This window comes from Pseudorca crassidens, chromosome 8 (genome assembly GCF_039906515.1).
Source record: "Pseudorca crassidens isolate mPseCra1 chromosome 8, mPseCra1.hap1, whole genome shotgun sequence".
Taxonomy (NCBI): domain Eukaryota; kingdom Metazoa; phylum Chordata; class Mammalia; order Artiodactyla; family Delphinidae; genus Pseudorca; species Pseudorca crassidens.
In genome coordinates, this window is record NC_090303.1 from 86941799 (window position 1) to 86964419 (window position 22621).

Below are 22621 nucleotides of genomic sequence, written 5' to 3' on the forward strand. Positions count from 1 at the left end.
CAGTGGTTGGGAGTCCGCCTGCCGATGAAGGGGACACGGGTTCGTGTCCCGGTCTGGGAGGATCCCACATGCCGTGCAGCGGCTGGGCCCGTGAGCCATGGCCGCTGAGCCTGCGCGTCCGGAGCCTGTGCTCCACAACGGGAGGGGCCCCAACAGTGAGAGGCCTGCGTACCGCAAAAAAACAAACAACAACAGAAAAAGTTCTCTAAAATGCTTCAAAACCTTTGCTCTAAAGTCTCGTAAGGAGTCTAGGAAAGAGGATCTTGGTGCTTGGACTGGAGCAAAGTCACCTAAGGGCCTCTTCCCCCACCCAAATAATGACAATGTTTTCTAAGTGAGAAAACGTAGTCCAACAGTAACACCATCCAGAATTTCCCTGGACCTGTGGCTACTGAGCCTGAGGACAAGGAATTGTCTCATTCACAGAAAAAGCCCTTCTTCCTCTCTCCTGTGCTGTGGTACCAGGACCATGGCCACCGGGGGTGTCAGCTCAGGCCAATGAGCCCAAATGAGCAAAGTGCTCTCACAGACTTGAAAGGGACATGGGCAGAAGGTTTGGGGGAAGGAAAGAAAGCAGAAGAACCAGGAGGAGAAAACTCCCTGTGGAGCTGGAGGAGAGAGGGGCTGGAAGAGCCCCCGTAAGCCCATCTGCTTCCTTAGAAATGCACATTTTTGGAAAAAGAGGAGGCTCGGGAAGCAAAGATGCCAGCTTAGAGCCAGAGAGCATCCCTTTCAAAGGGAGTAGAAAGCACACGAGCAATGACAGGCCACCGTCCCGGGTGCCCCCACGGCCGGGGGCTGGGCTTCAACTTGGGAAACATCAGGAGGTCAGCCAGTGGGAGCCACGTGGCTCCGCCTCTCTCCCTGGGACATGGAAATACTGAAGCCATCAACCAGATAGGCAGGGAGAAGTCATCCATCACTGCTTAGCTACCAAAGATCTCAGGGCAAGGAGGATGCAAGAGAGAGGGCCTGTTTCAGTCTGAGGGACAGATACGAAGCAGAGGGTACCATCTGATGTTTCTGGGAGGCTGCAGGCAGCATGGATGACCACGGTGTGCTCAGCCTGAGATCAATAAGCGTGATGGGCACGAGCATGGGCTCTGAGGAGTCTGCATTGGGATCCTGCCTCCACGGCTTTAATCGCGTTGTCTTGGGTTAGCCACTGAGCCTCTCTGGGCCTCAGTTTCCTCATGTCCTTGGCAATAACAAGCATGTCTGCTCTGTAGGGCAGTCCTGAGGACTGAATTAATGAATAGGTGCACGTTACCAGAGCAATGTCCACGCTTAGCAAGCACGCACTAAATGTTGGCCAGACGATAAATCCCCCCTGTGCTGGGTTCAGCCCCACTAACTGAGGAGCATGGGGTGCGTAACTCAGGCTCCCAGCATGGCAGCAGGATGTGAACAGCACCTGAACGGCAATCTTCTCTAGGCGCAACGCCCTCCTGTGGGGCATTCACCCCACTGCCATCTCTTCCATCTTTTCCTTTCCCCGACCCCTCCATTTCCCTCCTTCAGTAGTTTCGTAAACATTTTCTGTACTCTTTTCATAAAGTCAAACTGCCAAGCCAATTCTCAAGAAGCCTAAGAGTATGGTCCTGGATGCCGTCATCTGCTCACAAATTCTCAGTTTTCTGAGTAGGAGACTTCCGGGGAGGGCGGGGATGTCACCTGCCTGGAATGCGTTGTAGCCTCTTAGAGAAACTTGCACTGTCACCCCCGGCCTCCTGAGCTGGCCATAGTAGCCATTAGCAACTCCCTAAAGAGCCCCATCAGGTAATACCACCTACCACGTTTCACACATGGGAAAGCTGCAAGACAGCCCGAGAAGTTCCTGGTGGGGGAAGATCCTCGTGGGGAAAGGGTCGGGGTCCCACAGGCCCTGATTCTCCTGCCTGCTCGCTTGTCTCCTGATTCATAAGTAACCACACAAGAGAAGGAGCTCCCAGCCTCACTCCCTGGAGCCGTTCCCCTAGCTTTGCAGAGTGGCTGGTCTTGGGCCAAAAGAGGTGTGAGGCTCACGGCCTACAATGGGGAGGGCATGGGGCTTGCATTATTTTTCCAGAGCTGCATCAGTCACACACTTTTGTGGTCAAGGTGACCCATTAGGCAAGAGCTCAGGGTTCTGCCTGAGGCCACCAGCCAGAGTTGTTTGCTGTCCCCCTGTAGGGGGGCACGTGAAAGACCTTGGCCTCATTACTACCCTGCTTTGGCCAACCTGGCCCACCAATCCTGGGCTCGGAAAACTGGTCCACTCCCAGGCTGCTCTCATCGAGGGCTTCCTCAAAGGTCTGCTTCACTCGCTCGTTTTCTGGCTTTCAAAAGACACTGGGGAAATTAACACACACGGAGGCCAAGGTTACTGCCCAAGATCACAGAATGTCAAAGCGGTGAACCAGGGACCAGACTTCCAGTCTATTCCCGTGACGGCCCACAGGAGCATTCATAAGTGGTGGGGGCGTATATTGTTTCCGAGTCTTTCTAATATTTTAAATAAGCTCATCATCTAGGACAGTGGTGTCCAAGTGGCCAAATATGCCATCCCTGGATGACAGCGCTGCTGAGAAACACAGCTTCTTGGCAGTGGGATCCTTGCTAGCTCACTTTGGAATGCCAGCATCCCACCACGGTAGGGTTAAAATGTTCCAAATCTCTCAAACTTAATGAAACACCTGTCCCCTCTAACGCCATCAGAGGTAATTACACACGGCTCTCACATGCTCATATACACCCAGCCTCCAACTGGCTCTCTGGCTGCCTCCCTGGGTATACCTGGGTGTGCTCCCCAATCAACCCTGGCGGGACTGAGTTGGAAGAGCCCCTCCTTCTAAATTCTCTGGAAGGACTGGCACAAAACTCTGTAGTCTGGTATCAACCGGGCTTAGATAAGTTTGAAGTAATTACGACGGAGTTAGGAAAGTTTTTACTTTCAAACTGTAAAGCTTTATTTATTTATTTTAAATTTTATTGGAGTATAGTTGCTTTATAATGTTGTGTGAGTTTCTACCGTACAGCAAAGTGAATCAGCTATACCTATACATATATCCCCTCTCTTTTGGATTTCTCTCCCATTTAGGTCACCACAGAGCATCAAACTGTAAGGCTTTAAATGACTGATACACACACCCATACACAGGGTATTGTTGAAAACTTATAATTCACATTAACAAGACTCTATTTAGAAACAGTCCCCATTAATCATTTTGTAAATGAATGTTTATGCATACTCCCCACATACTCTACACAAATAATTTTTCCTAACAGTGTTATTAGTGGGCATACTCAGTCCCAGTGAACTGTGAAGGGAAAAAAAGCCTCATTTCTGGAACCCAAAGAGCAGAGGTCAGACAGGAAAGTCCTGGCCTCGTGGTGAGAAAGTAGAAGTGGCAGTCACAGGCCCACACAATGTTCCAGGGTCCCTTTCTATGCCTGCTGTCCTATTACTTCTCTCCCTCTTCCTGCAGGACTAGGTGAAGCAGAATGATAAGTAAGGCCGAGCCAAGCTTTAGAATAAATCATCAAAAATGGCAAACAGGTCCTCTTCCTCTTTTCCAGGAACACACACACACACTATATTTATGTACGTACTGTTACACACACATATGAAGAGAAAAGGAATTATATAACACATCAGCTGTTCATTTTCACAAACCCAGTTGAGATCAATCCTGCAATATAGAAGCCTGTGGTGAGAGTCCAGGGACTTCTACAGGCAGTGAGAGAAAAGGCCCACTCTCTCTGAGGCTCAGAACTCACGCCCTGGAATGCCTAGAAGCTTCCAGCATGGAGAGCTACCCGGAAATGTTAGTACCAAGTGTTATTTTCTGGAGCCTCAAACTCCCCACATGCCCCCGCCTCACCCCTACACAGAACTGGATACTTGACGGGGAAGCCAAATTGAGCTCTAAAATGCACACAGGCAAAAGGAACAAAAAAAGTCATTTATATCCATAAAGGCGGAGATAACAATGTATTATAAGGGCATGGGTTTGGGAGTCTGTGTGCCGACAAGCACCCTACCTTTCTGAATACGAGTTTCTTCATGGGTAAAATTGCAGCAAAAATCCCCACCATGCAGGGTTGCTGTGAGAGCCCTAGACGTTCACTGTAAGGTATGGGTAGCAAAGGACACAGCACACAGTAGCTGCTCACTTTTTTCTCATCTTCCAGCCTCTGTCTTCCCTCCCCAACCCTGACTGATGAAGCAGTGGTTTCCACCTTCGAAGCAGAACCAGCTTTCACCGACGATTCACCCAGTGGCTGGAAGTTAGTTCTATTTTGTACACACAAGATTGAAGACGAACTTCACTCTGTTCTAACGAATCCATTAGCCCACTCTAACTTGCTCTGCCCACCTAAAATCACCAAGGACATAAAGGCCCTTTTCTTCTCTTGTTTGATCATCTCATAATGCCAAAATCATATCTTGTTCAACAATAAACCTTAGTAGAAGCTGGCCGTGGTGCTGGGAAATTACAGGAAGGACACAAAAACAGACACACAAACATGGGCCTGGCCAATCACGGTTTCCCAACCAGTAAATAATCAAGGTCGATGGTGACTCCCCCTGGGGGCGGGGACGCTGTTCGCAGCTGTTACAACTGGCCCTGCGTGCTGACAGGTTTCGTTCCAGATCTTCCCACTGGGCTTTGGTAGCTGCTGCACATGCTGCAGGAGACAAAGGCTTCTTTACCTCGTACAGTTAAGACACAGATGAGCTTTCCAGAAGCTTCCTTTTTTTTTTTTTCTTCCAAAAGCTCTTCTGAAACCAAGGGAAAGCAAACCTACACATAATGAGACCCCAAATAAAGTCACTGAAACTGATAAGTTCACAGAGGGCCCCTCTCATTCCAATGTCCAAGAGGGAAAGCCCAAAGCTGTCTTGACCAGTGGGGCTTCCTGGGCTCAGGAACATGGAGGACTGTCCTCACCCCATCTGGCTGGGATGGGAGAAGCTGAAGTACTCTGCCTGGGAGCCATGGCAAAGTCTGATGGGATTTTCAATCTTTTTAAATACTTTCCCTATCTTCTCTTTGGATATGGGCCTCCCATTGGTCCTATCTGGTCCCAGTATGCTTCCCTAACTTTTCAACCTCACACTTCTTTCCCCAACAATCTTGCAGATGTGTTAGAGCTATCTCTACTGTGGTAGACAGAATCATAGCCCCTCCAAAGACGTCCACATCTTAATCTCCAGGATTAGAGACTATGTTACTTCTCATGGAAAAGGGGATTTGGCAGGTCTCATGAAGTTAAGGACCTGGGGAGATTATCCGGGAGTATCCACACGGACCCAATCCAATCACACGGATTCTTAAGAGTAGAGACCCTTTCCCAGCTGTGGTCAGTAGGAGATGCACTAGAGGAAAGGTCAGAGAGATGCCACATTGCTGACTTTGAACATGGAGGAAGGGGGCCGTGAGCCAAGGAATATGGGCAGCCGCTGGAAGCTGGAAAGGGTGAGGGAACTGCTTCTCCCCTAGAACTTCCAGAAAGGAGCAAAGCCCTGCTGGCATCATGATTTTAGCCCAGTGAGTGTGGGACTTCTGAGCTACAGAATTGTAAGACAATAAGTCTGTGTTGTTTCTAATACCTGGTGACGTATCTGCTGCTCCCTCCCCTACATTCCCCCAGGGCTTGATTCCTCTGAAGGTGCTGCTGAGTCCTCCCAGCAGGGAAGCTTGTGTGTCTCCTGTTACTTCTGTGGAGCTCTGGCCCAGACTCCTCGCCAGGAGAGCAGTAGTCTGTCCTCTCCTCCAATTTCAGATGGGCCTGCTTCCTTAACGGGACTCCCAAGCCTTGTTTCTAAACAATAGTCCCTGGAACCCTTCGAGTTCCAAGCTCATTTGTCAGAACGATAGATCACAGACGTGCGGGAGGGTGAGGATGCTCTGGGACCCAATTCAGCTCACGTCCCCAGAGGTGGACTTGGAAAACTTCAACCATCAGTGCTTGCGATGCAAGACAACTGTCCACACACGAGGACAAACGAGGAAGCGGCATGCCATCTCTCCTGAGTCTGGGCACACTCTCTAAGCTGGTTTTTATGCAGAATCTTTCAGCTCAGGACAAAGGTGGGGTCATACGCACAAAAGCAAATCTTTAGAACAGGGAATCCGGAAAAGCAGAGGTGAGAACTGTCAGAGGAGAAGGAAGCACCTCTCACCAGACAGAGGTGGTGGCGGGAGCCGGGGCACATGTGGGACTCGCCCGCAGCCGACTACCTCCCAAGCCTGCCAGGGGCCCTAGAACCAGGTTCTGGGCTGTCAGCAAAGACAGATTTAGCACCAATGATCTCATCTTGCAGAACACCCCCAGGGCCTCCAAGTGCTCTGGGAAACATCACTTTGACAAGCTGGAAAGTGGACGTCACTGCTGGTCCCATAACGTAGGTGGAGGGCACAAGGGTCCCTCCCTCGGCTCACCCAAGAGGAGCAGGAGCAGATGACGCCAGGGCGTGGGAGCAGAGGGCAGGCTGGGTGAGGCCTAGAGCACTGCCACCCTGCTCCACCCCAGCCTGGACAGCCCAGGTGCTGTGAGCTGGTGCTTTACGGTGAGTCCACAAATACCAGGCGCCTTGTGGTGAGCAGCGAGCAGTAAGAGACATCCTGACTGTAAGCCGGTGGCTCACATCCCTGCAAACCTCCACTCGTGCTTATACCAGGACATGCTGTGATAGGGGATTTATAAATGCAGCAGCGGCAGAAGGTGGGGGAGGGCTGGAGCTCATTCCCTCTGTTGTTTGCTGCAAATAAGACCAAAGCCCTGCAAAGGGCCAGGTGGGGCAGGGGGTGCAGGGATGACTGTCCCGTGTCCCTCGAAGTGAGCCAGCAGCAGAAGGATGAGAATCTGTCACTGAGGGCAAACCCAAATTTCTCCCTCTCTGTGGTCCCCCAGTTGGTTTCCTAGCTTATCTTAGCTGGGGACTTCCGCTGGTCCGTTCTCCTGAGGTTTTTCAGTGTGTTTCTCAGGCAGATTCTCCCTCAAGAGCAGAGAAGCCACAGTGGCTCCTCTCCAATGCTGCCCCAAAAGTCCCAGGAGGGCAGTGGTGGGCAGGCCCTTTGTCTGGGATGAGGACCCCTGGCTCCTGCTTCTGCAGCCACGGGACAGGGCTCCATGGTCCTTCCTGATGAAGGGAGGTATGAAAATTCTAAGAGAATGGTCTGGATACCTCGCAAATAGAAAGAAATACATTTCTAAATATCAAATAAACGTTGGTACTTCTAGAAGGTAGGACACACAGAAGACAGTGGTCCCTCTCACACTGCTAAAGGTGATGGATAGTGACAGAAAATAAAAGTTGTCAGATAAGAAAGGCCAGGTTTATATCCAAACCCACCAGAGGTGAGTTCCATGTCGGATTTAGTCATATTAGAGACCATCAACTCCCAGAGAAGAAGGGCTGTGAGTCTGATAAATTCCATATTGGGAAGTGCCAATGGGATGTAATGAGGGTCTGTCAGAGAAATAAATCAAAACATACTGAGAATTCGGGGTGACCACCAAAACAAAATTCCTTCTGCCAAACACAGCATAGACAACCATTGTGGCTGAAGGAAGGAAAGTTCTACAAGCAATTTAAAATGGAACTGACAGCATCTCTTCAAGTAAAGACGTCAGAAAAAGCTGCAAAGAGAAACTGTGATACAGGGCAAGAAGCCGGCGTTGGGGCTACATAGCAAGACCCAGAGGGTAGAGGCAGGGTCCGCCGCAGGAGCAAAGAATCCTTAGAGAGGGTCTGACCCAGAGCACCGCGCCAGCATCCCATCACACACACGTATGCACACACACACACATAGGCACACGTCCCTACAGCACTGGGGCGTTCGGAGAAGAAACAAAATTAGTTCAGACTGTGAACCATTTATCCTGTAGAGGAAAAATGAGATTTTTTTCCTGCTGTTCTTTTAATTAAAAGTTAGCTCATAAATCAAATACCTTGTTTCCAGGCTGCAGGAGGTGGTAGGAGGAATCCCAAGCTTTTCAGATCTGAGCATGCCCTGTGCCCCCTTCCCTCACCCACATTAGGCACCCCGCCCGTTACAGCACTTCAGTGTAGTAGCAGCCCAGGGAGGAGCCAGGGGTGGCTTCCTGAAGTTCTTCCAAAGAGATCTTGAGCGTATATGTGCACACACACACCAGACACACACACACACACACACACAATTAAATCCCACAAGGACTGGTTAGTGCATCTATTTGGAGCCTCCGAGGTTCCCCTGGAGATCTTCTACCCTCTGCTCTTCTACCACGCCTGGGTTCACATGAGTGACATCCATGGAGTTTGAAGACTCTCCTTAGAAGTTTACCAAGCACAGAAAATCATTTGATCCTCACCATCTTTTCTACTTGTTTTTTCATCCTACTGAATCAAGGAATGCTCTCCAGATGTGAAGTACTATTATCCTCAGCTCATTCATACGAGAGATGGAGGGTGCATACATTAATATGCTAGTTGCTCAAAAGGTGAAATATGTGTAGGCAAACAATTTGTCCAAAACCAGGAGTGCAGCCAGCAACAAAGTCGAGATTTCCCAGCTGTCACTTCCAACTCTTCATGTGACATGCCGGTCTGGTTTTAGCAGTTAAGAGGCATGGACAACCCCTGATACAGACCTGGGCAGATGCTTGGGCACAAAGCCTGTGGGGATGCCTGGGAGCGAACGAGGGAAGCAGTAGGGTAGCATCCAATGGCACCTTTTGCCGCTTCTTGCCTTCCTCTGGCTTAAGAGGATGGCTGCCATGACCACGGAGGGAGTTTATCACTTTTTCATTTTCAAGCTACTCCTCACCAAAGCATCTTAAAGCATTTGTGCACCCTCACTCACATGCCTTCATATTCTGGGGAGAAATGAGGACAAAGAAAGGGGACCCCTTATAAGAAAGGGAATGAAGAGAGAGTTTTGTTTTAGCTTCCCTTCTAGAATCTACCCACAATGCCATGAGCCTCTCTCTCCCTGTGTCCCCTCACCCAACCCAGCTATTTCCCTCTGATCCTGCCCTGGTCAGAGAAAGAGTCCAGACAAAAACAAAGGTCAAACAAGGAGCAAAGTTCCCCTTTCCCCTGTCCTCAGACCCAAGTCCCTCAAAAACAATCAGATTTAAAGCATGGAGATTAAATTATCACTAAGCTAATTATGGGAATCACACTTAGGCTGGGGCTGGCTGCCGGGAAGCGAGGTCAGCAGGCAAGAGGCATTAAAATTAAAGGCAGATGCATGAAGCACTTCAAAAAGCAACTGGGAGACTCATTACCCACCCATCTCCCAAACACACACACACACACACACACACACACACACACACACACACACACACACACACACACACACACACACACACGGGGGAGAATGAAACCACTCTGATATTTGAGGCGCTGTCCATCTGGGCGATAGTCACAGCATTTGATAGCTAAATAGCTCCACTCTGTCATCATCTCGAAGCCAAAGTGGGCGAGTCAGAGGTAAACTGATTAGATGGCGTGCTGCTAATTTCCCAGAGAGAACGTGAGGGAGGTGGGTGGGGCTCAGTCCAAGAGAGCAGATCCCAGGGAGGACCAGCCCCGGGCTTGAGCGCAAAGAGAAGGGTCTGGAATCTGAACTATGGCACAGAGGAAAGTACCTACAAAACAAAAACAGACTCACAGACATAGAGACTTGCGGTTGCCAGGTGGGTGGGCCGGGGGGTTAGGGAGTGGGATGGACTGGGAGTTTGGGGTTAGTCGATGCAAAGTATTACATTTAGAATCGATAAACAATAAGGTCCTACTGTGTAGTACAGGGAACTGTAGCCAATCTCCTGGGATAGACCATAATGGAAAAAAATATAAGAAAAAGAACGTATATATGTGTATAACTGAGTCACTGTGCTGTACAGCAGAAATTAGCACAACACTGTAAATCAACTGTAATTCAATAAAAATTTTTTTTTTAAAAGAGAAGGGTCTGGATCCTAAGTGTGTGCACACATCAGCATGCATGGGATTAAGTACATGTGCATGTTTATGACATGAATGTATATGCACATGTGGGAGAGGGCTCACAGTCACGCATATGTGGGTATATCTCTTACCCACCTGAAAATAGAAGGTGACGAGCTTGGAAAGGATCAGAGGGCTCCTCCTAGCATAGCTGCAGCAGGGCAACTGCTTTCTGTGATTGCCAAGGCCCTTCCAATCGCTGTCACTAGCTCAGCCAGGAAAATACATATCATTTTACCCAGTTATGGATGCTCAATGACTCCTCAGACATCATCAATGTGATGTAAATTTAAGACATGTCAGCCAAAAAACTGGCAATCTACAGAATGAGGTTGAGGGCTAAAAATCAATGTTTTTCAAACCAATCTGCAGGACGGCTTCCTCCATTCAGGATTCCAGCTCTGCACTTCTGCCTTTTCCAGAGAGGAGCAGATGGCGGGGAACCCTGACAAGGAGGTCTGTGAGCTGGTCCTGAGTCAGTAGTCAGCTTTGGAACCGGAATTCCCAGATTGGGTTTCTTGCCTGGAGGATGAATTTCAAGGGCCAGGGGTCCTGCCTATGTCCAGGGTGAATGTTTTGGAATTCACAGTCAGAAAAGCAGAATTCAGAGGGGAAGTAGGAGAATTTTGGGGGGTTAAATTAATTTGGAAGAAATGGGGAAAATTCATTTGGAAGGCTCCATTTAATTGTAGTTAAGAGAAATGATGTAACAAATTTGGATAATTTAATTATCCCAAGAGACATCTGCTGAACACAATCTAATCTTTGTATTTAAGTAGAAAAGTACCCTCACTCTGTAGGAAAACTGGATGCAGGGAAACACAAACATCCAGAGCCTAACAAATGGAACGATCTGAACAATTCTAATTTCAGTTTCAGAAGAAAAAGCAAATCACAGGAAAACAAGCTGATAGAGGATTTCATTTTTTAAAAAATCTCCAACACTATGTCTGGGCTTGATGACATAAAATCAGCCATATCCTGTATTTTTCATACCTCTTCTCCAATATTAAGTAAGAAGACACCATGTGCTCATTAACTCAAGAAACACCTAACACATTATGGATGGGCCAAGTCGATATGTCTGGATTCAGTGCGATGTTCACAATAAGAATCCTTAGAGTAGACTGTATTATTGACAAAATATTCTCTGCCCCTCCCTCCCACCTCCCTACACATATACGCACCAGGCCTCTTCCTGTGGCGAGGATACACTCTCCACACCATTCCCTTTGGCTTAGCCAATAAAATGTGAGGGACAATGACATGTGCCACTTCCAAGCAGCAGCATTAACAGCCATCTCTCTTTTCCTTCTGCCAGGAAGGAGATTGGCATGTCTTCAGCGTCTGTCCCAAATAAATGACATAGAGCATAGCTGCTGCCAAACCAGAGTGGACATGGACATGAGCTGGAAACGAGCTCATGCTGTTGCTGTAGCCACTTAAATCTGGGGGTCATTTGTTACTGCAGCATGACTTAGCCTAAGCTAGCTGATACACCTACACTTACACACACACACACACACACACACACACACGTACTATAAGACCCTTAGACCCAAGAGTCAATCTTCAAATACATTTTTTACTTAGCGTTTGTTACCTTCAGGAAAGCGCTGTGCTGGGCACCTATCCCTAACTGGAAAAGGCTTAGACACGCTGGGGGAAAGATCCAGATGTGTTAATAAATGTATTTTTTATGTGAAGAAAATGAACAAATTCCTCTCAGGAAGAAGTCTCAGATTTTGAAACCTTCTATTGCCTATGATTTCTGGGTAATCAAAATGTGACTGAATAAAAACTCAAGTTGGTAAAATAGATACATTCGGAGGCTATTAATTTTAGAAAAGGATTCTTCAGTTTAGAAAAGGATTTATTGGTTCCTTTGATGAACTCGTATCTCTTAAGCCCGTGACCTTTCCATCGGGTTAAGAAGCCCACAACCTAGTTGAGGCAATGAAGCAGTCAGTCTACCTGCATCAAGGTGGCCTTGACCCTGCCCAGCTCATGGAGGAGTCTAGCACCCCAGCTGCCACAGCGGCACTTGAGGCCAACAGCGTGCAAGTTCAGGTCCATACAGGGCCTCAGCTGATCTTGCCTGATTAAACCTCATGGGATCTAAGAAAGATGGATTCTGTGAATGAGGTTTAAAATGTTAATTTCCTCTCCCGAGCCTGGTATGTCTGGGGGAAGACCCAGAAGAGCTTTAATCATAAAGATTATATAAGACATTCTATGCATGCTCATCTAAAGCATTTAAAATATGGTTATAAGTACATACAACTTCTCAAAAGCCTGTGCACCCATCATGGAAAATATCTGTAAAGGGATCCTGTATCTGGTAGAAAAGCATGGATAAATGCTGTGCTCTTTTGGGGAAGGTAGGACGAAAGGGAAGGAGCTGAGTGAACACTGCGGGGAATGCTGGCAAGTTAGCAGAAGGACCAAGTTAAAGAATTTATCCACTCACAGATCTTTAAGAATGAACCAAACATCTCTAACCACCTTCACTGTTATCAGAAACCACCAAGCCTGTAAGATACCCATGTGATCTTAGGTATAATCCTGCCTGAAACAACACTTGGCAACTGAGATTCCCACTGGGAAGACCTGGAAAGCAGCAAGATTTGGTGTAGCTTGTGGATGCAGTGATGAGAGCGGGTCATAAGGTGGCTTCAGCATCGTTCTGGTCTCTCAAGTCCAACCATTCATTGAGGGCACTCTCAAGTTCGGCTCCCCCAGCCCCGGCACACTCTCAATCTGGTGGGAGAAGTGAGTGGTTAAGCAGAAAGACAGTCCATCTCCCTGGCGAGAGCGGAATGGGGGAGCCTCTTCCTGTATGTCTTCCCTTCCACCCTGCTTGCTTCCAAGGCCTCTGGAGCCTTGGGGGAGAGGGGGGAGGAACCTTCTGGAAGGGGACTCAAAGGAGGTCCCAGCAGAAAAACTAGGATGAGGGAGGCACTGGGGATGCCAGAGAGTGGTCCTAAGGAAGGGAGAGCCTGTGGAGGGGGGAGGACCCCTGAGCCAACACCCACTGCTCATGGATCCACTCGTTGGCCCACTTTTCCTAATGAGACTCACACGGGCACCAACAGGGCAAAGCAGGTCAACAGAGTAAACCAACTGATCACAGTGTCCCTCAAGCCACCAAATCTATAAAGAAATCACGGAGCCAGAGCTGCCTCGTGACTTACTACCCCACAGTCATCCGGGGTAATTGGTCAAGATAACATCTGAGAGTGGACCTGCCTGTGTTAAGAGTCCAATGCTGCACAGCGACAGGCAGCAAAGGTTAAGAGCTGAGAGAGTAAATGTGGGGTGAGTAGGTCCAGGACAGAGAAAAGCCAGGAGGCTCGGGTGGAGGAGACCAGCATTTAGAAAGAAAAGGAAGGTTGGAGGGGCTGGTGGAGGTAGGTGCTAAAATGACCAGGGGTCCAAGGAGATGGTATAGTTAGGTCCTCAGCTGCAGAGGACTTGCTAAGCAGTTATGGGATATGACTCAGTTTGCAGCTGTCTAGCAAATGAGAAAAGACAGGGATGTTGGCCGAGCAGCAACAGGAAAAGGAATCAAGAACCACTACACACAGTCCCACAGGCTGTTCGGAGAGAGAATTCTAGTGAGAACCCCAAAGACAAACACCCCAAATGAGTCCTGGGTGGCAGGTCAGTGGTAAGTGGAAAAGCACAGCTTGTTTCCCGGAAAACTTCGGGCCCTTCCCCAAGGCCACTGCCCGCTCTGCTGCGGGATGGGCTCCAGCATAATTGCCCCTTCGGAGGGAAGTTGTCCTTGGAGGGAGGTTGGTGATGCGAGAGCTGCTGTGTAGATGGGAACTCCACAGTCTCTCAGGTGGGAGCCTCTTCCTTAGTATTTCAATTTAGCCGGGACCCTTGTGACTCAAAATGTGAGGGGCGGGACTTCCTTGGTGGCGCAGTAGTTAAGAATCCACCTGCCAATGCAGGGGACATGGGTTTGATCCCTGGTCTGGGAAGATCCCACATGCTGCGGAGCAACTAAGCCCATGTGCCACAGCTACTGAGCCTGTGCTCTAGAGCCCGTGAGCCACAACTACTGAGCCCACGTGCCACAACTACAAAGACTGCACTCTAGAGCCCGCGAGCCACAACTACTGAAGCCCACGTGCCTAGAGCCCGTGCTCTGCAACAAGAGAAGAGTTCCCTTCTCATCGTCTTTCCTGCCAGCTCTAATTCACAGGAAAATGACCCTTTCCTAAATAGGTGATCCTTCAAAGAGATCAGTCAGGAGGCATGGATTCTCCACGCACACAGAGCTCTCATCAGTTCCCGACTTGAAACGTAAGTCTCTCTCATCCACCCTTATAAACCACCACTGTTTCCATAAGATCAGCAGAGCCCCCAGGACGGTCCCCGCGTGCTCCCAGACCTCCTGCTGAGGATGGTGCGGCGCCCTCTCTGGCCCTGTGGGAGTGGCAGGCCACTTCGCTCCTTCCTGCTCATCCTCTGGGTTCTCTACTATGTCAACCAAAACGTCTGGGAGCCAGCAGTCAGGATTCAGTGCTGGGGCCACTTTGGCTCCTGAGCAGAGCTGTGCCCCTTCCTATATCACTAAAACTCAACTTGAACTTTAAAAATATTGGTTCCGGTATCCCTGATGGTCCAGAAACAAAGCCCTCGTGTGGCAGGCAGCCTCTAAGATGACCTCAATGACCCCTGCCTCCTGGTATTCCTGCTTTGTGGACGCCCCTCCCCTGAGTGTGGGCTGGACCATGTGACTAGCTTCTAGTGAACAGGATGATGCAAAAGTGATAGGATGACACTTCTGAAATTAGCAAGAAGACTGGCTGTCATCATGCTCGCCGTCTCTTGGTTCTCTCTATGTCAGCTGCCATGTGGTGCGAGCGGCCGTCACGACGGAGAGGCCCACATGGCAAGGGACTGATGTCTCCAGTGAGGACCTGAGGCCTTGTACTGCCACGTGCTTGATCTTGGAAGAGGATCCTCTCCCAGTCCGTCCTTGAGCCTGGAGATGGTGGCTGCCCCAGCCAACACCTTGACTATAGTCTGTGCGCAACCCTGAGCCAGAGGACCTAGCTAAGCCGGGCCTGGAATCCTGCCCCACAGACCCTGTGAGGTAAGTGTTGTTTTAAGCCTCTAGGTTTCAGAGTCATCTGTGACACATCAATCCATAACCAATACATTTGTGTCCCCTGGGGACAGGATAGAAGGCATGGAGTGAATGCAGGAGACTCGAGGAGCTCTTTTAGAAGTCACTGTGAACGTCTCTATGAGAAACCAAAGCTGCCGGAAAGAGCACCAGGACACCACCAGGAAGTAAGCCCAGTGGCCACATTCACAGGAAGTCACTTGAGAACAAGTAGGAACTATAAGAAGACCCCTAATCAGAGCTTCAGCTGGTGGGCTCTGAGTCAATCTGGCTACCACTGCCTTCCCCATCTGTGGTCCTGTCCTTGCTGAGAGCTGCCACTGGTATCACCATCTGGATTCTATTCTCTTCCCATCCAGAGTCTATCAGCTATGAGCCCAACAGTGAGGGGACCATTTACAGCTGGGGGCCCACCTCCTCCTCTTGCTTTCTGCTTCCTCCCTCTTCCTCTGGTACATCATGTCTTTTATCCTTTCCCATATTTGTTGTCTTGGTTACATGGCCAGACTCCTGATATGCCGCTAGTTTTCATTTTAATGATACGTTCTTGTAAAGCACAATATTTTACTTCAGTCGCATGTGTGACTGGATGAATTCCTCCAGCGCGTCTGGCATTTGAGCATCAGCTGACTGAGTGCGCTCTATGATTTGGGGTGTTCCTGCAGCACCTTCTTCAATTTTCATGTCTGCGTTTTAATTTATGATCAGGATCATTCTACACAAATGTATATATATATATACACACGCACATATGATTCAAAAAAAATGGCACACATGTATCAATTAATCTTGAACTGGCAAAGCTCACCTAAAACCATCTCCTTAAATCATGTGCAGTAGCAATGATCGTTTGGAAAATAGGATGACAAATGTTCCCAGGGTAGCATTTTCTGGGGATCTCAAAGTGTGTCTCAAGAGGACACCAGGAGGAGAATGAGTCTAAGCCCCAGCTCTTGGCATCGAACTGCCTTGGGAGGGTCTGCAGCAGATGTGGAATTGGGAGGACACCACCCCAACCCCACTCAGGTCAGCACTGGTGACCACTTAGGATCCCTACCAGGGACCTGCAGGGACAGTGGGTGAGCCTCAGGGCCAAGTAGTGAAAAGTAGGATAGGATAAGAAAATAGTGCCAGTGAGGACACATTTACGCAAAAAGGATGGTTGAGTGAGGGCTTGACATTGTTCAAGAATATAAGATATACCCAAGAGGATACTGTCAAGCTTAGCTGGTTTCCGTATCTCCTGGGTACAACACGGACAAAAAGGCCTACGACCTAGCGGAGGAGATTGAAACGAGGTGGGAGGAGGACCGTGAGATGTGGACGGGTAGGCACAAGGTGAAGCTGGTCTGAAGGCCAGTCCCAGGATCCCCAGGCTTGAAGGACTGAGGACCCAACAGCTGTCTCTCTGTCCCTGCTCAGATGTGAAGTCAGAGGAAGGAGGGGGGCCCCCTGGAACATCTGCTGTGCTCTTCTGTCTACGACACCCTCAGCCTCAGCTGAGGCTTAACTCACTTAACTCACAGGTTAAGATCTATACAGGCTTACTACTTGCAAAACCAGGGGTGGGAAATGCAAAAACAGAACACGATGAAAATAATCAAAAAAAAAAAAAAGAAAAGAAAAAGAAGCTTTGATGGACTCCTCCCATAATGGAAATTGTTCAGCATTGATTCTTCCATATTTCTCTTCTGCTTGGGTATCTAAACACATGCAAACTGGCCAGCAGCTCTGGTTTGAGAAACTCCTAACATGTCAGAGCAAACTGACCAAACCCTACACCAGGTACACTCGGCCTCTGCTCTGATGGCAGGGCCCTGGGCAAGCTGGAGTTCCAGCTGTATCTCTATTGGATTTTGTGATGCCTCCAGCCATCTGGAGAGCCTTATGGGGCATGAATTTCTTTTTAGTTAAAGTTGATTTAAATTTCCAGGTGAATGTTAAGGAGAATTCTCAGATACACTGAGGACGTTGCAGGGCAGGGGCCACGCATCTCTGATCTGGTATTGCTCTGTGACTCAAGCATTACGGAGACACATACACACAGCACCCATTCCTGAGAACTTATGTTCAGAACGACACAGCTTCAGGTGGGTCTCCCTCCACCTCTGGCTGGTTGCCTTTCTGGACCCACAGTCAGGGCCTACAGAACATGAGCAGATCCATTTCAAACAGGCTCAGACAGAGAAAGACAAATATCATATGTATCACTTATGTGTGGAATCTTTTAAAAATAGGATACAAATGAACTTATATACAAAACAGAAATAGACCCACAGACATAGACAACTTATTATTACCAAAGGGGAAAGGCGGGGGAGGAATAAATTAAGAGTTTGAGATTAGTGTATACATACGTCTATATATAAAATAGATAACCAATAAGGAGCTACTTACTGGCATAGCACAGGGAACTACGCTCAATATTTTGTAATAATCTGTAAGGGAAAAGAATCTGAAAAAAGAAAAGATAGATATGTATAACTGAATCACTTTGCTGTACACCTGAAGCTAACACAACACTGTAAATCCACTATATTTAAATAAAATAAAATAAAACAAAACGTAAAAATAATTCAAAGAGGCTCAAGAGAAAAAAATTAGGAAGACTGAATTAATCTGCATGACAAGTCCCAAGAAGAATGACTTTGTGTCATCTACTGCTGTTGACCCTCCATGCTGACACACACCCAATTCCTATCCAGAGGGGCTGGTATGGCATGGTTTGCCCATGTGTGTGCTCACATGTGCACACACGCGCATCCTACGACAAGCCACTAGCAGGGCCAGCCAGGGTTCCGCTTAACCAACATCCATCAAGTGTTCTGCCCCTTCGTGTGAGCAGTTCAACCTAACCAAACACCCAGGAAAGACGCAATCACAAAATGAAAGGAGCAAGCACACCTCAAGTAGAAGTTTATGATGTTTTGGTTCACAATGAACATTACTCTCCCCCTAACGTCAGGCAGTAATTCACTGCTGAACAGCAGCCATAAAATATGATCACTCAGTGGTAAAAATGTAACAGAGACAGAGAAAGCAGGGTGGACTTCTGGCTGGAATATTCAAGCAAAGAGGTCTCGTCCTTCTGAGGCAACACTGACCTCGTTAGCCCAAGCCGGTTCAAAGTTTTCCAGATTTAAACGGACATCTTAAAGCAAATCAGGATGGTGTTTGCCTTAAGAGTTTTCCCTATAGTTGAAATTGCAATAGTCTGTGACTTATTCCTAACTTCCTAGGCACCTCCTGATGACTGGAGCATTTATGTGCCACATTTCTTAACAGCCCATGGAAAAGGATGCCAATGCCAGCTGCGGCACACACACATCAGAAAAAATAAGACGTCCAAATTGGTACTTTCCTCACCTCCTTTCCCCCTGCCTCATGTGATGTGTGCACTAAAGGAGTGAAATTATGGTCATCAGAGACAAGGTCGCAAACGATGGGGACCCACACCTTTCAAACAAAATGAAAAGGCAGTAATTTTGAAGGCAGCCCATGGATAGCTACAGTCTAGCTCCTGGACCCCTGAAACTCACAGTAAACTCCCTTACTCTTAGCAAACCTCCCAACCCCCTCCCACCCAGCCTTCCCACCTTGAGTCCCTTGTCATTTTGCAGAGAACTTCCGCGAGGCCCTTGATACACACGGGAGATTATTACAGGGCTCAGAGAAACCAGCTCTGTAATTACGGCGACAGTGTGATTTCCATTATTCTCGCCCCCTGGTTGCAGCAGCTCACAAAACTTCCTGCTAAGTCCTCCTGCAGTCCCAGAGCTTTTCATGGCTGGGCCTCTGCCCAAAAGGTGAATGGGGTCCTGATAACCTCTTGGAAAAGCAAGGCAGAGTTATTACAAGGAAAGGGGAGTGGTGCTCAGCGAGCAAGGGTGCTGGGAAATTCTATTGTTTAGAAAAAATAAATAAACTGGCCAGTTTCGCTTTTTATTATTTCAAACAACAGACTCGGCGGCCCGGCTTTCCTTTACCAACTCAGACTGTCCCCCTGGGCCAGCTGTGCTGAGTCTGCAGGAGGGTAGCTGAGCTTCAGCTAAACTATTAAAAAGGCTCCCGCTCAGAGCTCGTGGAGCAGAAAGTTTGGCTGCCCTGATGGCCTGGCTTTCCCCGGGAGGGCCACTGGCTCATTCCGCCCCCACGTGACCCTCTGGTCTTACCTCTCAAATGTTTATGCTTCACCAGTCCCACTATAGTTCTGGAAATTAAATGTAATGTCCCAGGTGGCTGAAACAGAACTGTTCTTATATAAGCCCTCCCACCCCCGCAAAGTAAAAGATGAGAAAGGCCAGCCCACGGTTTATAAAGTCCCAAGGCTCCCGCTCAGGGGTTGCCTGTCATTGCTGGCCTGGCTGACCTCTGGGGACACTTCAAGGCAAGGCTTTGCCCACAGCCTGCCCCATGAGGGATGTCTGTGTGCACTTGGCCTGCCCAAGCTCCCGGAGGTGTCCTCAGGCCACACTCATGGAGATGGGCTGCACTCTCACCTCCCATCAGGAGGCCGGCTTCCACAGGGGAGAGGGAGCCAGCCCCCATGAGCCTCTGTCCACTCTCTGACCAAGAGCACACATTTGCCAGTCGACCGTCTTGGGTTTACGATGCAGCCACGGCCAAGAAACATCTTCCCCCCCGTCGCCAAGAGAAAACAACTTTCTGTTCTGTTGTGTGCACTGAATTTTCAAAGTTTATTTCACTGACACCATATACCAACCTGCTCAGACAATAGCAGGGAAAAAAAAAAAAACCTACAGGGTCTACTCGGTCTGGCCAGAAAGTGAAGGATCCTCTGCACCTGGTAGGAAGTTTAGGGGGTGGGCATGTTTCAGCACATTGCAGGAAGTCACCTCTCCCTTGCACTGAGATTGGGCTCCGTAGAGACAAGAGCTAAAGCACCCCAAATTTCCTTCTTACGTATTTACCCTCAACAGGACTTATTCACCCATCAGGGCAAGCAAAGCAGGTCAAGACATTTCACTGTGTGAACTGCATGTGGGAAGGCTTTCGGTATTCAGACTTCGCTTTGCCAGCAAATCAAATTCCTTGACTCTTAGTGAAGAATGAAGTCATCTGAGCAGCTAACGGAAACGTCCCCGCGGTCCCTGCTCTACAGCCCGTGGACTTCCCTCCTCGATTTATACTGAGGCTTATCAGACACAATTTCAGCAAGCTTGGTTATCTGATTTCCTAGCTCACTGAAAGCTGGAAGCCGCAGACTGAGGGAGGAAGAAAGGCGCTGATGTGGACCAGTACTTCCTGGCAGCATCTGGAAGTGCTGAGTGACACGGTACACTAGAAGAAGAGCCGGGAAGGCTACAGCGATCAAACACAACACACCTACACCTCCCAGCATCTTCCCCGGGCGTCCGCGAACCCCGTTCAACATGTGAGTAATAATCTAAACGAGAAGATCAAGGCGGCAAGAAAACATTCAATTGTGTTTAATATATTCTTCACAGAAGGCAGACCATAAAATGTAATTCTTAAAGCTATGTGGATGATGGTTAAATTGTTTGTTAACTTGACACAGAAGGCAGCACACTACGATGAGGTGGGCAATCCCAGACACGTGGCATGTTGCCTGCATCACCCTTGCAGCGTGCCACGGCGTTTCCCCAACACATGTTTCTTCTTCCAGCTGCTATGCATGTAACTGTTCCACGCACATTCCCAACCCCCACACCCTCTGCTCCCCACCTCTCCCCATCCAGCCCCACTGCCTGTTCCACAGAGACGTACACTCTAAAGAAAAAAACAAGTGCTGAAATGGGCTGTCACACAGTAGGATGGGAGAACAGGCACAGTCCCTAGATTTGCAGAGAGCACTTCCCCTTGACCATCCAGCGAACACCCACAAATACAGCAAAGAGAAGAGCAGCCATCAAACTTCAGCCTCAGATCAGGCAGCGCCACTTTATCCATGTGAATCACACAATGTCCAGTGAATTCCAAGGGAAGCCCAATTAAAACAAGCAGGACCTCCACACGGAGTCATCAATATTTCCCAGGGAAAAGACTCAAGTATGATTATCAGCCAACAGAAAACAGGACCTACTGCCTAGAGTCTTGGAAAGGCTTTTATTCCAACAAGGAGGGCACCCTATGGGGCCAGCACCAACTCACTGAGACGAGAACCCAAGCAGAGGTGGGCGAGAAAATAGTTCTGGATAGATAGGGGCCCCCAACACGGCGGACGGGCCAAGGCCACCCAGTGCCCCTGAAGCCAGCAAGCTTCTGGAGAACGAGGAGGAAAACTCACGTCCCCAGATCACACGGTTCTACTCCCCCTAGGGCAGTTCTGTGCCCCCAAAACACCCAGGGTTTCCCCTCCCGTGACTTGGCTCTTAGCCCTAACAGCGACTCCAGCAGGTACGACACTTTCCTCTGTCGGCTTCCCTGAAGGGATTCCAGATGGAGCACCAGCCAGAAAGGCTGAAGCAGGAGGAACAGGCATATCCCTTGCCCCTGTCCATCCTCCACAACCACCCAGGCCTCATAAAGCTATTGCCTTGGGGCATGAGCCCAAGTTGGACAGAATACACCATATTTAGAATGGCCTGGCAACCTGGAGACGCGCACCTCTCAGGAGCACACCAGCCCAACGCAAGAGATGGGTCCACACACTCACCCGCTGTGAGTCCCACAACAACCCTGCACGTGAAGGACAAGAGTAGCACTGACGACCTCAACAGCAACACAGCCCTTAGCTCAAACCTGTATCATTGCCAACCAGGCCCAAGGTAGTAAAAGAATGCAAGAGAACATCCATCCTGGTGGGGACAGGCTGTCTCCACAAGAACCAAAATGACTACACCTTGTCCTACCTTCTTCAGCTTGCCACTCTTGGTGCCCACGAAGGCCAGAGAATGATTCTTGTAGACGTATGCGATGACAGAAGTCATGCGGTCCCTGTCCTCCGTGAAGACGGGGATGCCACGCACCATCTCAGACACACCCAGGGGGGCATTCATATCCAGGCCACAGAAGTTGTCATCAATGGTTAGGAGCTGAAAATGAAGGAGGAGAAAAATTAGAAGCGAGCACCAGGGCAATGGGTGGAGGTACTGAGTCAGAGAACTCTGGAGCTAGAAGAATCCTTACAGATGGATCACCTGTTATAAATCCCTCCTTTATTACATGAGAAACTCAGCTCCAGAGAAACTAGGTAACCTGTCAACAGTCATCTAAGTAGGTTGCAGGACCATGGCAAAAAGTCACAGATCCCTGGAGTCTCTTTACACCATGCGCCGTGGTCTCTCTGCCCCTCCTCCAACCCCTCCAGGCACCATCTTGGTAGTTTAGATGGCCCATCATCACCATCCCTTGGGAAAGCACTGGGCCAGCACCCATGAGCATGGGCTCCAGACAGCCTTGCTGGGGAGTGAGAGGGGCGAGGTCTTCACATCCACACACTTACTGTTGAGCAGACACACAGACGAGGACTCGAACGTGTGGAACAGAGAACTAGAAATGTTAACACATGTGCG

At 49.0% G+C, this 22621-nt stretch overlaps 1 protein-coding gene across 2 annotated transcripts in view; it reads right to left on the minus strand.

Annotated features, from left to right (window-relative positions):
• PLXNA4 (plexin A4) overlaps positions 1-22621 on the minus strand; it is a 608757-nt gene that overhangs the window by 334924 nt on the left and 251212 nt on the right. For both annotated transcript variants that reach the window (XM_067747050.1, XM_067747052.1), the window contains one exon: positions 21959-22141. In XM_067747050.1, coding sequence (XP_067603151.1) covers positions 21959-22141 — 183 coding nt within the window. The remainder of the gene's footprint in view (positions 1-21958; positions 22142-22621) is intronic.